Source organism: Heterodontus francisci, chromosome 42 (assembly GCF_036365525.1).
Source record: "Heterodontus francisci isolate sHetFra1 chromosome 42, sHetFra1.hap1, whole genome shotgun sequence".
Classification (NCBI taxonomy): domain Eukaryota; kingdom Metazoa; phylum Chordata; class Chondrichthyes; order Heterodontiformes; family Heterodontidae; genus Heterodontus; species Heterodontus francisci.
Window position 1 is genome coordinate 8,293,425 of NC_090412.1, and position 16,056 is coordinate 8,309,480.

A 16,056-nucleotide genomic window follows, 5' to 3' on the forward strand; every position below is an offset into this window, starting at 1 on the left:
CATTCTAACCGCACTCTGGGTAAAGAAGTTTCTCTTGAATTCCCTATTGGAATGATTAGTGACTATCTTAGTCCATCCATGTTCATTACCTCTAGGTTCTATTTTTTCCAATGATTTCCCTTTTACATTCCACTCCTTAACAATCTCTAAACTCATCTAAATCTCTACTGTCCGCACTTACCTATCACTTCGGTCCTTGCCAACATTCACTGGCTTCCCATCCGAATCAAAATCCTTGTCTCACTTTCAAATACCTCCATGGCCTCAGCCATCTCTGTCTCTGCAACCTGCTTCAGCCAAACATCCCAGCTGTTACCCTCATCCCACTGTGAATCCTCCCACTTTCCACTCTCCCATTAATGGCACAGCTTTCAGCCACTTTGCCCCTTGTACTCTGGAACTCTCTCGCTGATTCCTTCCTCCCTCATTCTGTCTCCCCCCACCTACCAAAGCATCCTCAAAGCCTACATTTTGGCCTTTGACTTTTGTCACCTCCTCTAGTTCTTCTCAAGTCCTCCTTGATCTCTGTTCTCCCCTCAAGATGTTTTATAATGTTGAAGGTGATATAAAATTGCAAATTCTTTTGTTGGCCACTTGACCAGGGCAATCTTTTTAAAATAATTAAATCTTTTATTAAAAGTCCCACCTGAACTAAGAGCTGAAGACTCACTTGCCTCTCCTCAGGTTCTATTGTACAGTCTCACATACCATAACCTGACACAACATGGGCAATTAGGAATGGGCAATAAATGCTGGTATTGCCAGCAAGGCTCACAACCCATTTATAGTGTGTTTGTTATAAATAATACAGTGAGAGATATTCTTTAGGTTAGAACACATTTCATATTGTTCCTCAGCACTAGTTGCTTTATGTGTATGAAACTATATATTTCTTTCTTTCTCTTAACTTAAAAACCAAGCTGCTCATTGGACAACCAGTTGCAGTTTGCACAGCCAAATTCCTCTGTTGGCAAATTACTGTGAAGTTGTATTAAGGTACGTTGACTGTGAATAACATACAGCTCGTTCGTGAAATACATTCATAAAAAGCGCACCAAGAACTTGGAGACCAGAGACAGAGAAAACACAGCCGGAGCAGAACCGGGGGAAAATCGAAAGGTGACATCAAAGCGACGTCACAGTGGACAGAGAGAGAGCAAGGAAACAGAAAGCTGTCGGTGTGAGTATACAGGTAAGCTTTTAACTTAATCTAAATCAATCAGATATAAAATAAGACATGATCGATTCATTAGTATATAAACTAATAACTAAAGTGAATTTTATAATTTATATTATAGAGTGAGAGAGAGAGAGACCAGCAGGGAGTGTACTTGCTCAAATTCAGACAACTTAATGCATAAGCTGTATTAAGTTTATTAAGGTTTATCAGTATTTGTAAGATTTAATAATAGTAATAAGGTTTATTAGATTTAGCAAGCTTTATTAGCATTAGTAAGGTCCATTGCCAGTAGGAAGGTCTACATATCTGTGTAATCAAGAAAAGTATAACTTTAGAACAAGTGAGTAGCTGGTGAGTATTTTTATTTTTTGAGTAAGGTTTATTTTAACTGGTGAACTGTATAGATTTTTAGTAGGATTTAACAGTACCAGTAAGGTTTTATTAATAATTCTAAGGTGTTGTAGTATTGGTAAGGATTTTTTTTAGCAGTAACAAAGGGTCAACTAATAAATAAAGGAACGGCGGGGGTGCTTCAACCTCAAGAGTGCACCTCCTGTGCTATGTGGGAGCTCCAGGATGCTTCCCGTATAATGGAGAACCATTTGTGCAGGAAATGTTGTCAATTGCGGCAGCTTGAGCTCTGGGCTTTGGAACTTGAGCAGCAGCTGATGACATGAGGATGAGAGCTACATGGATGGCATGTTTATATGTTTATATATGTGGTCACCCCACAGCTTACGAGTATGCGGGGAGACAGGGAATGAGTGACCACCAGGCAGTCAAACAAAATCAGACAGGTAGTGCAGGAGACCTCTGAGTGAATCTCACTCTCCAACAGGTATTCAGTTCTGAGGCCAATTTTACTAAACTGAGGAGTGATTTTGTGAAAGTGGACTGGAAACAGCTATTTGAGGGTAAATCAGTGTCAGAACAGTGGGAGGCATTCAAAGGGGAGATTCAAGGGGTTCAGAGTAAACATGTTCCCACAAAGAAAAAGGGTGAGACGGACAAATCTAGAGCCCCATGGATGACAAGGAGCCTACAGGGTAAGATAAGGCAGAAAAGGAAAGCTTATGTCCGATACCGAGAACTCAATACTACAGAAAGCCGAGAGGAATATAGAAAGTGGAGGGGTAAAATCAAAAAGGAAATTAGGGAAACAAAGAGAGGGCATGAAAGATTATTGGCAAGCAAAATCAAGGTGAAGTAAAAGGATAACTAAGGAGAGAGTAGGACCCATAAAAGACCAAAAAAGTAACCTATGTGTAGGAGCGGAAGATATTGGTATGATTCTTAATGAATACTTAATGAATGTCTTCATAAAGGAGAGGGACAATGCAGATATTGTGGTTAAGGAGGAGGAGTGTGAAGTATTGGATGTGATAAAGATAGGGAGAGAGGAAGTATTAATGGAATTAGCATCCTTGAACATTGAAAAATCACCACAGCCAGACGAAATGTACCCGAGGCTGTTAAAAGAAGCAAGAGAGGAAATAATAGAAGGTCTGACCATCATTTTCCAGTCCTCACTGGATACAGGTGTGGTGCCAGACGATTGGAGAACTGCTAGCATTGTACCTCTGTTTAAAAAGGGAGCGAAGGATAGACTGAATAATTACAAGCCAGTCAGTCTAACCTCAGTAGTGGGCAAATTATTGGAATCTATTCTGAGAGACAGGATAACCGGTCACTTAGAAAGGCATAGGTTAATCAAGGATAGTCAGCATGGATTTGTTAAGGGAAGATCTTTTGACAGGCTGGTTAAAAAATTAAAATCCCATGGGATTCAGGGCAATGCAGCAAGGTGGATACAAAATTGGCTCAGTGGCAGGAAACAAAGGGTAATTGTTGACAGGTGTTTTAGCGACTGGAGGTCCGTTTGCAGTGGCGTTCCGCAGGGCTCAGAACTGGATCCCCTGCTTTTTGTTGTATATATTAACGATTTGGACGTAACTGTAGGGAGAATGATCAAGAAGTTCGCAGACAACACAAAGATTGGCCGTGTGGTAGATAGCGAGGAGGATAGCTGTAGGCTGCAGGAAGATATTGATGGTCTGGTCAGATGGGCAGAAAAGTGGCAAATGGAATTCAACCTGGAGAAGCGTGAGGTGATGCATTTGGGGAGGTCAAACAAGGCATAAGAATACACGATAAATGGGAAAATACTGAGTAGTGTAGAGGAAGTGAGGGACCTTGGAGTGAATGTCCACAGATCCCTGAAAGTAGCAGGACAGATCGACAAGGTGGTTAAGAAGGTATACGGAATCCTCTCCTTTATTGGCCGAGGTATAGAATGTAAGAGCAGGGAGGTTATGCTGGAACTGTATAACTCATTGGTTAGGCCACAACTTGAGTACTGTGTGCAGTTCTGGTCACCTCATTACAGAAAGGATGCAATTGCATGAGAGAGGATACAGAGGAGATTTACGAGGATGTTGCCAGGACTGGAAAAATGCAGCTATCAGGAAAGATTGGATAGGCTGGGGTTGTTCTTGGAACAGAGAAGGCCGAGGGGAGATCTGATTGAAATGTACAAAATTTTGAAGGGCCTGGATAGAGTGGAGGTGAAGGGTCGAGGAGAGAGGTCACTGACTAGGGGGCATAGATTTAAAGTGACTGGTAGAAAATTAGAGGGGAGATGAGGAAAAACTTTTTCACCCAGAGGGTGGTGGGGAACTGGAACTCACTGCCTGAAAGGATTGTTGAGGCAGAAACCCTCAACTCATTCAAAAGGACTCTGGAAATGCACCTCAAGTGCCGTAATCTGCAGGGCTACGGACCAAATGCTGAAAGGTGGGTTTAGAATAGGTGGATTGTTTCTTGGCCGGCAGACATGATGGGCCAAGTGGCCTCTTTCTGTGCCTTAAAGTTTCTATGGTTAGTTTATCAATCTAACAAAGCTTTGAGAAGCTCGGCAATTACAAGCTAAACTGGTAGAGCCTGTCCGCTCTACAGCCTGTCAGGAGTTGGCAGAATTCTGTTCCTAAATGACTTGTCATCATGACATCTCCCTCATTAATAGCCTCCCCTCTTCAGATTGCACCATCAAGCCAACCTTCCCTGATTTCCTTCTTACTCCGGTCCTGGTCCGACTTCGAACTGTGACTTTTTGCTGCATTACAGGGACTTTAATAAACTTTAATTGTCATTGAAGGTGTGATTGAAATCTGGCGCCATCTCAGTCCCAAGGGGTGTGTGAGTACAAAGCACAGAAAGCACTAGATTCAGCACACCACTGGCAGGTCCAGACTCTACAGTGTGGTTAGAGCTATTCTGGTGTTGTGGTGAGTTTAACACAGAGCAACGGTTTCTTTGTCTTTCCATCTTACATACCTAAGAAACAATCGCATATCTGCAGCTGAGATCTGTGTGTTTGGTGGTTTAAACACAGCACACAGATAAACTCCAAGCATCAGAGAGAGAGCGCAAGAGTGGGGAAAGCAAACCTGTCACAGTTGTGTAATGCTGTAGATAAATGCAACTGTCAATTTATTTGATAGATGAAACCTTATCTGTTCAGAAAATCAAGTCTAATTAATTGCTGTTGATCTGCAGGCTGGCAATGGTCAGCACTATTTTCATTTTTATTCAGATTTAAATTGATGTGGACGTTAATAATTTGATCACTTTAATTTTTTATCAAAAACACATCACGCAATCTGGTTAAGGAAGTGACTGGCACAATAAATCTATCAGGAAAGATTGAATAGGTTGTGCCTCCTTTCTCCAGAAAAGAGAAGGCTAAGGGGTGATCTTATAGAGGTCCTGAAGATCTTGAAAGGGTTTGATAGGCTAGACATAGAGAAAATGTTTCCACTTGTTGGGGGAGGCGGGGGAGTCCAGATCTAGAGGCAATAAATATAATAAATCCAACAGGGAATTCAGGAGAAACTGCTTATTCAGAGTGTTGAGACTGTGGAACTTGCTAACATAAGTAGTTGAGGCACACAGCATAGAGGCATCTAAGAGCAAACTAGATAAGCTCATGAGGGAGAAGGGAATAGAAGGTGATGCTTATAGAGTGAGATGAAGTTGGGAGGGGAGAAAACTCATGTGGAGCATAAGGACCGGCACAAACCAGTTGGGCTGAATGGCCTGTTTCTGTGCTGTAGATTCTATGTAATTCTGTGTAACCTGTTGCAGTAATTTGATCCTTTGTTCTGTTGCGCAGGTTCCAGTTCAGACTTTGTCCTACACTCGCAGCACAAAGGAAGTTTCCTGACGAGGTACCAAAGCCGCCCATGAACCGAACCCCATGATCTTTGCACGTGTCGGGAGTGGGGAGTGAGCCATGGAACTAACGACAACCCTCAGACATGGTGTATCTCACTGGAGACCGCACGGGGTTCCTAGCCCACTCTGCATTGTAAGAGACAGTGGCTGGGATCTACCACTCTTCATAGTGGGACTGGGGCAGTTGAGGGTAGAAAACTGGAAAGGGGATGCATTCCATTGTGTCCTTACCCACATGCAACCTTCAATAAGCCCAACATTTTCCTGCCATGGCAACACTGGACACTATTCATCCTGATTTGTGTTGGAGGTTACTGTTCCATTTTTTACATTCAGTAATCAATCGCAGACTGATCAATTGCATAGAGTAGGGTGTCCAAATGAAAGATTTGTTTTAAAAAATCAGTGTTTCACTGGAACTCAGAAGGCCAGTAGGATCACTACCAGTACAACTGGCATTTATATAGCGCCCATAACATAATGAAACATCCCAAGGCACTTCACAAGACTGTTACAAAGCAAAATTTGACATAGAGCCAAATTAGGAGATATTAGGACAGGTGACCAAAAGCTTGGTCAAACTTAGGTTTTAAGGGGGTCTTAGAGAAGGAGAGAGAGGTAGAGAGGTGGGGAGGCTTAGGGATGGAATTCCAGACCTTAGGACCTTGGCAGCTGAAGGCGTTTTTTCTGCACTCCCACTCCGGCCATTTCTGGGCAGACTCACAAAAAAACATCTACCGTCACAATCGGATCACCCAAATCCATCCAGTTCCATTCTGCAGATGTTTCTTGCACAAGATACCCGGCTGCTGAGACTGCGTCTTCAAGCAAAGAAGCAGTGGAATAAGGCTGCAGAAAGATCCATAAACAACTGCTCCATTAACAGGCGGAACGGACAACAATGTTAACGTTATCGCAGAAATATCATGGCAAACCTACTCCGCCGCCACCATCACCAAAACAGTCCATCTGGTCACTATCGCATTGCTGTTTGTGGGATCTTGCTGTGTGCAATTTGGCTGCTGCATCTCCTGACAATACAACTGTGACTACACTTCAAACAGTACTTCATTGATAGTGCTTTGGGACGTCATGAGATTGTGAAAGGCACTATATAAATCCAAATTATTTCTTTAATAGTTAATAAATAAAACTATAAGCAGCTTTTCAACATGTTTATTTGCAACATAGCACATTTATGACAAACAGTTCCTCAAGCCAACGTATCATGAATCAACAATGTTTGAAAAGACTATAACTTCTAGAATGAGTCAACAAAAATACCAAGCCTGTGGAATTCTGTCAGATAATGAGGACTGGATTGAGAATTTTATTCTCCATAATATATATTGACTGTTGTACTGTATAAGCTGATGTCCAATGACTAGAAATGTAGGTGATGTTTGGGGGTCTGGAAGGAGGGTGTTAACCTAAACACGTGTCTTTATGGAGGCTGTTACTGCAGCTCACGCTAGGGCGTGTCCTCACTCCACTCCTGGCGTGCTCTCGGTTTCCTGTGTATACCAAGCTCTCCAATGCCACTCCCAATGACTCCAGGTTTCAGTCTGCTGCCCAACCCTCTCTCTCTCTCACTCTCCCTCGTTCGCACTCTCTTCTCCCACGTTTCCAATCTCCTGCTTCCCATCTTTCGGATTCTCCTGCTCCTCTCTCAGGCACCTTTATAAACCCAACTTTATGACCACGTTTTCAGTCACTCCTTCCCCTCTCTGTCTGTCTCTGTGAACCGGTGGGGGGGGGGGGGGGGGTGGTTTGCCAACTCTCCAGGATTGCCCTGGAGTTTCCAGGAATTAACGATTAATCTCCAGGATATTGCTGCAAGCAATGCGGGGGAAAACTCAAAGACGTTAAATAAAATTGTGGGGGGGGGGGGTTTTTGCATTTTCTTTGAGCATTTGTTATTTGTAAAAATATTGGAGATGGGATAAAAAGGCAATTTGACTGACAGTTCAGTATCATCCAATCAGATAATTAAGAGTCTGTTTGCCTTCCAATGGTGGAGAGCGTGGTGCGCTGGAAGGATGTATGTGTCAGGTGACCAATAGCAAGCGTGTCGGGGATGGGGGGGGGGGGACGGGACAGGGCAGTTAGAGACTGGATGTCATGTGACAAAACCTCCAGGATTAAGTCCAACTAGAGTTGGCAACCCTAGTCTTGGGGGCCGTTCATCTAGCTCCATTTGGATTTGCCCACCTGTAAAAAAATTACCCCAATTTAACATAGATAGCGAGCATTTTTAAGCATGGCTGTTTGGTGGAAAAAGATGCAAGCACTAAGAATTCTTAATGATTGGACATCAGGCAACATGATTTAAGTTTCACTTCAGTCGCAAGTGGAGGAGAGCCCAGCGAGAGACTGATCAGCGAGGCTCGGTGCTGACACAAAGTGCCATCAGGAAATGGCGGGAACTGCACTGCCATCCATCCCAGGTTTCTGGCAGAACCGTCTCTTACAGATGACCCCTGACACAACAATGCCATACATCAGACTGAACAAGGTGATGCTCAGGTACGAGAAAGCTGCCACCTTTAATCCATGGAAAGTATGGGCTGTGGAAAGAGAATGAAATAGAAATGAGACACTCAGCAGTGGACTGCAAACGCCTTCCAAAGCAAGAAGATGTAAGGCAAAGCCCATGTCTTACAGAAAACTAGAGTCCACAGCTGGAACCGATCTACAACAGAACCTTGGTTATCTTCACCACGCCCTTCGTTATGCCATGCCCGAATATCTGCTAAAAGGGTTAATTTATGAGGTCAGTTTGCATAGACTGAGCTTGTAATTCTTTGAGTATAGAAGATTAATCAACTCTCCAGCTCTCCAACTCTCTGAGATCTTGTGCATCCCTAACTTCCTTCACCCCACCAATAGCAGTCGTACCTTCAGCCACCTGGGCCCTAAGCTCTGGAATTTCCTCCCTAAACCTTTCCACCTCTTCATCTCCATTAAGAGGCTCCTTAAAACCGATCTCTTTGACCAAGCTTTTGTGTTTCCTTATTTGGCTCGGTGTCAATTTTCCTCCGATTACACTCCCATGAAGCATCTGGAAACATTTTACTTAATTAAAGGCACTATATAAATGCAAATTGTTGTTGATTTGAGCTGTTTATTTAGAGAAATAAACCTTAAAATAAAACAAAAGCTCCTTTACCTGAAGGAGAGCCCAGCATGCTGCTTCCTGCTGTTCCAACAGATACGGAACTCGGATATTTGCACTTCTTCAAATCTGTGAAGGGTTTTGTAAAATGGAGCAATGATTAAAGAAATATTCCATTCCTTTTTACAGAGTCTGCTGCACAAAGAACAAATGGCTGAATCAGTCTATATTCAAATATATATTTTGTACATCTCCTAGATGTAGATATTGTCATATATGGAGTTAGGTTCTAGATCAGCCCAGGCTAATGTTGGTGGAATTTAACTTCAATTCATTCATCCAAAAAAAGTTGGAATTGAAAGCTAGCCTCAGTAATGGTGCCATGAAACTATCGTCAATTGTTGTAAAAACCCATCTGGTTCACTAACGTCCTTTAGGGAAGGAAATCTGCTGTCCTTACCTGGTCTGGCCTACATGTGACTCCAGACCCATATCAATGTGGTTGACTCTTAACTGCCCTCTGAAATGGCCTAGCAAACCACTCAGTTGTCAAGGGCAATTAGGGATGGGCAACAAATGCTGGCTTTGCCAGTGATGCCCACATCCCATGAAAGAATTTTTTAAAACTCACTGAACAGGGAACAGGCTCGAGGGCCTCCTCCTGTTCCTATGTTCCATGCAAAAAGTTGATGGCGTGTGAGTTGACAAATCACTTCCCATGTCTAAACAGTGTGAGGCAGCAGAACAGCAAACTGGTTGTGTTGTCAAAGCAATTGAGTTGAAACCCTCCGTTGCTGGAGTCTTTCAGAGCTCTGGACAGGCTGCACCTGGAGCACTGGCTTCAGTTCTGGTCACCACAACACTGAGGCGGGGCATCATTCATACCCTAAACAGCACAAAGAGCTACAAGAGAGTGATGAGAATGTGGAACTCACTACCAGAGGGATTGATTGACGCAAATAGTATAGATACATTTAAGTGGAAGCTAGATGAGTTTATGAGGAAGCAGGGGATTGAGGGTTATGCTAATAGATGAGGAAGGATGGGAGGAGGCTCGAGTGGAGCATTAACACTGATAAGAACAAGAACATTAGAAATAGGAGCAAGAGTAGACCATTTGGCCCATCAAGCCTGCTCTTATTCAATACGATCATGGCTAATTTTAGGCTTCAACTCCACTTTCCCTCTTGCTCGCCATATTCCTTGATTCCCTGAGACACCAAAAATCTATCCGAGCCTTAAATATATTCAACGATGGAGCATCCACAACCCTTTGGGGTAGAGAATTACCTGGAGTATTGCGTGCAGTTCTGGTCACCGCATTATAGGAAGGACGTGGAAGCTATGGAAAGGGTGCAGAGGAGATTTACTAGGAGGCTGCCTGGTATGGAGGGAAGGTCTTACAAGGAAAGGCTGAGGGACTTGAGGTTGTTTTCGTTGGAGAGAAGGAGGAGGAGAGGTGACTTAATAGAGACATATAAGATAATCAGAGGGTTAGATAGGGTGGATAGTGAGAGTCTTTTTCCTCGGATGGTGATGGCAAACACGAGGGGACATAGCTTTAAGTTGAGGGGTGATAGATATAGGACAGATGTCAGAGGTAGTTTCTTTACTCAGAGAGTAGTAGGGGCGTGGAACGCCCTCCCTGCAACAGTAGTAGACTCGCCAACTTTAAGGGCATTTAAGTGGTCATTGGATAGACATATGGATGAAAATGGAATAGTGTAGGTCAGATGGTTTCACAGGTCGGCGCAACATCGAGGGCCGAAGGGCCTGTACTGCGCTGTAATGTTCTAAAAAATTCTAATCTAATCTAAAGAATTCCAAAGATTCACAACCCTTTGAGTGAAGTAATTTCTTCTCATTTCAGTCCTAAATAATTGGCCCCTTGTCCTGAGACCGTGCCCCCGTGTTTTAGATTCCCCAGCCAGGGGAAACAACCTCCCAGTGTCTACCCTATCCATCCCCTTCAGAAGCTTATACATTTTAGACATAGACATAGAAAATAGAAGCCGGAGTAGGCCATTTGACCCTTCGGGCCTGCTCCGCCATTGAAAAAAGATCATGGCTGATGGTCTAATTCAGTACCCTGTACCCACTTTCTCCCCATATCCCTTGATCCCTTTGGCATTAAGAAATATACGCATCTCCTTCTTGAATATATTAAATGACTTGGCCTCCACTTCCTTCTGCGGTAGAGAATTCCACAGGTTCACCACCCTCCAAGTGAAGAAATTTCTCATCTCGGTTCTAAATGGCATACCCCGTATCCTGAGACTGTGACCCCTGGTTCTGGATTCCCCAGCCATCGGGAACATCCTCCCTGCATCTAGCCTGTCTAGTCCTATTAGAATTTTATAGGGTTCTATGAGATCCCCTTGCATTCTTCTAAACTCTAGTGAATATAGGCTTAGTCGACCCAATCTCTCCTCATGCATCAATCCTGCCATCCCATGAATCAGCCTAGTAAATCTTCTTTGCACTCCCTCCATGGCAAGAATAGCCTTCCTCAGATAAGGAGACCAAAACTGCACACAATACTCCAGGTGTGGTCTCACCAAGGCCCTGCATAACTGCAGTAAGACATCCTTGCTCCTGTACTCAAATCCTCTTGCATTAGAGACAATTTCATAACATTGCCTCTCATTCTTCTAAACTCCAGAGAGTATAGGCCCAATTTACTCAGTCTCTCATCATAAGATAGCCCTGTCATCCCAGGGACCAATTTAGTGAACCTTCACTTTACCGCCTCCAATGCAAGTGTATCCTTTCTTAAATGTGGAGATCAAAACTGTACACAGTATTCCAGATGTGGTTAGGCCTGTTTCTGTGCTATATATTCTATGTAATTTTACGTAAATTGGTAATTGGGAAGGAAGGGGACTGCTCACCACTTTTGAGGCCACCTATTTTCATATCTATTTTCATACCTCTTTTCATATCTCCGCTCTCATGCTGCAGAATGCACGTGAAGCTGGCCTCACTGTTCCATTCCTCCGCCGTGACAGTCAATGAGCTGACCGTGCTAAATGTCCCTTCTCCCTGTGCAGGAGCCGGTTGACTTGTGACCGCCTCCGATCGCCTGTTGTCGTTCACCTTCCAGGTCACTCGAATTGGTTCTGGGTTAAAACCCATCGCCAGGCAGACCAGTGTAGCTGTGTTGCTAGTTGCCAGCTCCTTCTCCAAGGGTTCAAACATGAACAACTTTGGAGAGGAAACACGTGGCTGTCCCTCTTTTTGAGAAAGGAATGGCAGGGAGGAATAACAACAATACAGATTAATGACAAAGCTACCCGCACTTTCACAGTGCTCAGAATTAAATTAAAAATCAGGAATTCTTTGAATTCATCGTTACAAATATAAAGTGATCAATGTAGAAAATCGCTCAAATAATTCATTTGGCTCAACAGGACTATTAAATATTTAAAATGAGCAGGTAAGTGCATTAATCAAATCGGGATGATTTTAAAAATTCAAACAAGGAAACATTGGCATGCAATGATAATATGAAATATTGAAAATCTTGCTTACCTGACACTATGAGCTGAGTTCCACTACCAAATATATAAGACTCCTCAGACCCACAGTGATACAGAGCTGGATAATAATGACAGTATGCAGCACTCACTCCCTGATGGCTTAAGGACAAATGAGATAGCACCATGTCGCCTCTACAATAAATCCGATTAACTCCTGACATTTACACTTGACGAAGATTGTCAAAGTTTCCATTCTTGCCTCAGTTGGTAGCCAGTAGGCTGTGGGTTCAAGTCCCACTCCAGGACTTGAGCAGAGAATCCAGGCTGACACTTCATTGCAGTACTGAGGGAGGTGCTGCACTGTCGGAGGTGCTATCTTTCGGATAAGATGTTAAACCAAGGCCGCGGGTGCCTGTTCAGGTGGATGCAAAAGATCCCATGGCATTATTTTTGATGGAGAACTCTGCTGCACTCAGTGTCCTGACCAATTTGACTCACTGAATCAACACTACCAAAAAATGAAGAGATTATCTGGTCATTCATTTATTTGCTCTTTGTGGGATCTTGCTGTGTGCAATGTGGCTGTTACGTTTGCCTACTAAATGGAGACTGCACTTCAAAAGTAATCTGTTAGCTGTAAGGCAGTTTGGTATGTCCTTAAGACATGGAAGGCTACTTATTTATATTCGTTAAGTATTCAGTAAATCTTTCTTATCTCAGAAACGCTAACTGTATTCATCACTGAGGGGTCTAAGTGTGGATGAATGGCATGTATAATTAGCACTCCAGGTCAGGAAACTCTGCAAACTACTGGCTAATTAAAGGCACCACCTGCGAACTCCAAACTCTACAACAAAACCAAAAAGAAAAATAATTTCCCTCAGGAAGAATTCAGAGCTCAACGGCCAGCAAATCAGAATCACTCTCATTGCTTCGCCAATGTTCTCTAGTCATAATGAACATTGCAACAAGTTATGTGTGGAATAATGGTCCCTCTAGAAATCAGGAAAGAAATTGCACTGATTTTTATTAGACTGATTTGCCCCCACCCTGCGATCATGGGGATAATCAACAACAGTTCCCATTATATTAAAAAGATAGATTGTAATGTCTCTCACATGTGTTTCACGTACAATGAATTTGTTGGGAGTGCAGCATTTGCTGTTATGTAGATTTCAGTGTGTTTCTTGTTGGAATCTGAGACCAAGAAGGCACTATATTCCAACTGGAGTTATACTGGATTAGCACTGAAGCTACCAGGAGTAAAACTACAGCCGGCGAATGTTATCCTGTCCCATGCAAGGTCAGTTTGTAAATCACTCCAAGTGACGATTCATGCTGGGAAAGGTGTGGAGGTTCTTGTATGATAGAGCTGAGTGCCAGTACCACTGTGAGACACAGCAGCACAGAAATACATGCCCGAGTCTGCCTTGGTGACCCGCTGAATACTCAGTTGGCATGTATGATTTTTTAAAGTTATGGAGGATTGGTAACGCTCCCCAAATCCTTCCTCATAGTCGGGCTTAGTCTTTCGGTAAGATGTGGTCAACATCAGTTCAGGGGCCATTTTTGGGTACTGACGATACCACTGAATGTTAAATTTATTCATGGCGGCTCCCTCCATTCGGCATTCGAAGCTGGCTTCTCGACCGTGGCTGATGGAATTCGACGGTTTAGGCTGAATTACAACCGCTTGGGAGAAAACTCCTGGCAACAAGGAAGCAGCATTAATTATCCCAAGTCCAGGCTCATTATTTAATGAATGTTCATCACTCCAACATTAACCCTGCTTTTCACATTTACCAAGGAGGATCAAACTCCTGCTGAATAATCCTGCGGACGGGCTTTAGTTGCAAAAACATTGCACCTTAAAAATTACACCGTAATAGATCATTCACAGCACTACTGTCTGTGGGATCTTGCTATGCATTATAGTCATAGCATTTGAAAATACTTCATTGTCTGTGAAGCACTTTAAGATTAGTTCCGAGGGCAGTGATAAGGTGCTACTTAGATCCAAAGCTTCCTTTAATTTCAAATGACTCCTAACAGGCATTCCCGATGGGATGGAATTTTTAGAATCACATCGGCATTGGATTTGTGACCGTTTCATGTTGGTTGTACAATGGAAATTTAAAGAAGAGAAAGGACTGCAAAAAATCCAAGAAGGATTGGCGATTGGAAATGATTTCGAACTGAGCCACGAGGGGAGAATTCAAATGGTACAAGAACCAGCTGGGCAGCATCTCATACTGCATGAGATCTCACCAGGGTTCTGGGAGGCAGCCTACCTGACAAGTGACTACATAGGAGCTTTATATTAATAAATATTAGGGTGATAAATGACATGTGTATACAGGCCTCGATGATACATCAAGATCACAGCACGCAGAGATGCTTGACAGTAATGTGCCATTTTTAAGATGTGAACTTGAAATGTTTTAAAGAAATAAACCATGTCCACTATCTGTATATACAAAGAGATCGAATCTCTATACTAGAAGTGTAAATTGATATGCAGATAAGAAACAAATTTATATAACAATTATTTTACATTCATCAGTTCACAAAACATATGCTGTATCAGTGCAGTGGGAGTGCAGAGAATTAACAATCACTAAAACAACAAAGAATACATGGTGGAGTAAACTGGGGTGAATCAGTCCAGACCAGCTCAGTCCAGTCCAGTCCAATCTGGTCCAATCCAGTGAAAAAGTCCTGATCGAAATCAGCAGGCTTTTCCCAATTAGTTTTCTTTCAATGTGCTAAATATCGAATGTTGCTTCTATCGGGTGTGATAGAACAGTCAGTCGAAAGCTGGGATCTCAAGTCCACAGGCGCACATACTGAGTTAACACACTCAAACATTGCTGGCATTCTGTAATTTAGGTTTACCTGCTGTTATCTGTGCAGACACACACACATACATGCATTTTACTGTAAAAGTCCTCTGTATGTGTGTGTCTGCATATCTTTACCTACCTTGAAATTTCAAACCAAGTATAGTTTACTGAGAAGCAGATTATTTTCGAATCGATAATTCTATCTGCGTCTACTGACAGCAATCACTTCTTTGTGCCTGAAAAGCTACAATCCTCACGCCAGTAGATTTATCATGAGCAAACTGCAACTCGTGGAATCCCAGACAGACCCAGCACTGAGTGACAGGAGCATTGCCAGTTGCACTCAACGTTTCACCACTTTACAAAGTCAGAGCTTGCGAGATGCACAAGTGGAGAGAATTTAACAAGCACTCACCAGTTAGATGGGTCAAGAGCTGGAAAATGAGTGGCAGCATGTTTCTCTACCTTGTGCCTGGGCTGTTTTTTGGGGTCTGATCGATTCTGGTGACTCACTGGTCCAGCATTCACTGGGCTGTGCTGGAAATGAACTGCACTGTGTTTGCTGTGTATGAGTGGGTGGGTGTATGTGGGAGGAGCCTCTCAAAGACCAGGCGAGTCTCTGCTGCATCTCCATTGTGACAGTGGCTCACAGGGTTTGTGTCTCTGAGGTTTGATATTTTTAAGTTTGAAATGACTAAGTGATGAAACCACTAGAAAGGTACATTTCTTTCCATGCTTAGCTCGTGAACTCGTAGCTTTTAAAGAGCACAGAATCTTCATTCAGACTGTGGTTAGACTGAGTAACTGCCAGACCAGTAATTGCAGATGGTCATGCCCAAGTTATACTGCAGGCTATGCCTCTGAGGAAATAATTCTGTGCAAGTGTGTTCACATACGGTCAAAGAGCTACACTTACACCCCACAGCAGCTATTTGTGTGAAGATGCATTTAAGGGGAAGCTAGATAAGCACATGAGGAAGAATGGAATAGACAGATATGTTACATAGAGGGGTGGGAGGAGGTTCATATGGAGCATAAACACTGGCATGGACCAGATGGGCCGAATGGCCTGATTCTGTGCTGTAAGCACCATGTAGACACTACGGAGGCACTATAAATGCTCTGGCCTCGATACCTACTAGAGGAGGAGTGGGGTTCAGTTTTGGCTGTAACTCTTCCTTTGCTGTTCAGTGCTTTTGGAAACTG

At 43.1% G+C, this 16,056-nt stretch overlaps 1 gene segment (V, D, J or C); it reads right to left on the reverse strand.

The window, feature by feature from the left end:
- Nucleotides 1–6,580: 6,580 nt before the first annotated feature.
- Nucleotides 6,581–15,418, reverse strand: LOC137355431 (Ig lambda-2 chain C region-like). The segment is given in 4 exon segments: nucleotides 6,581–7,980; nucleotides 8,583–8,657; nucleotides 11,459–11,761; nucleotides 15,266–15,418. Coding segments are annotated over 4 exon segments (576 nt in total).
- Nucleotides 15,419–16,056: the final 638 nt, after the last annotated feature.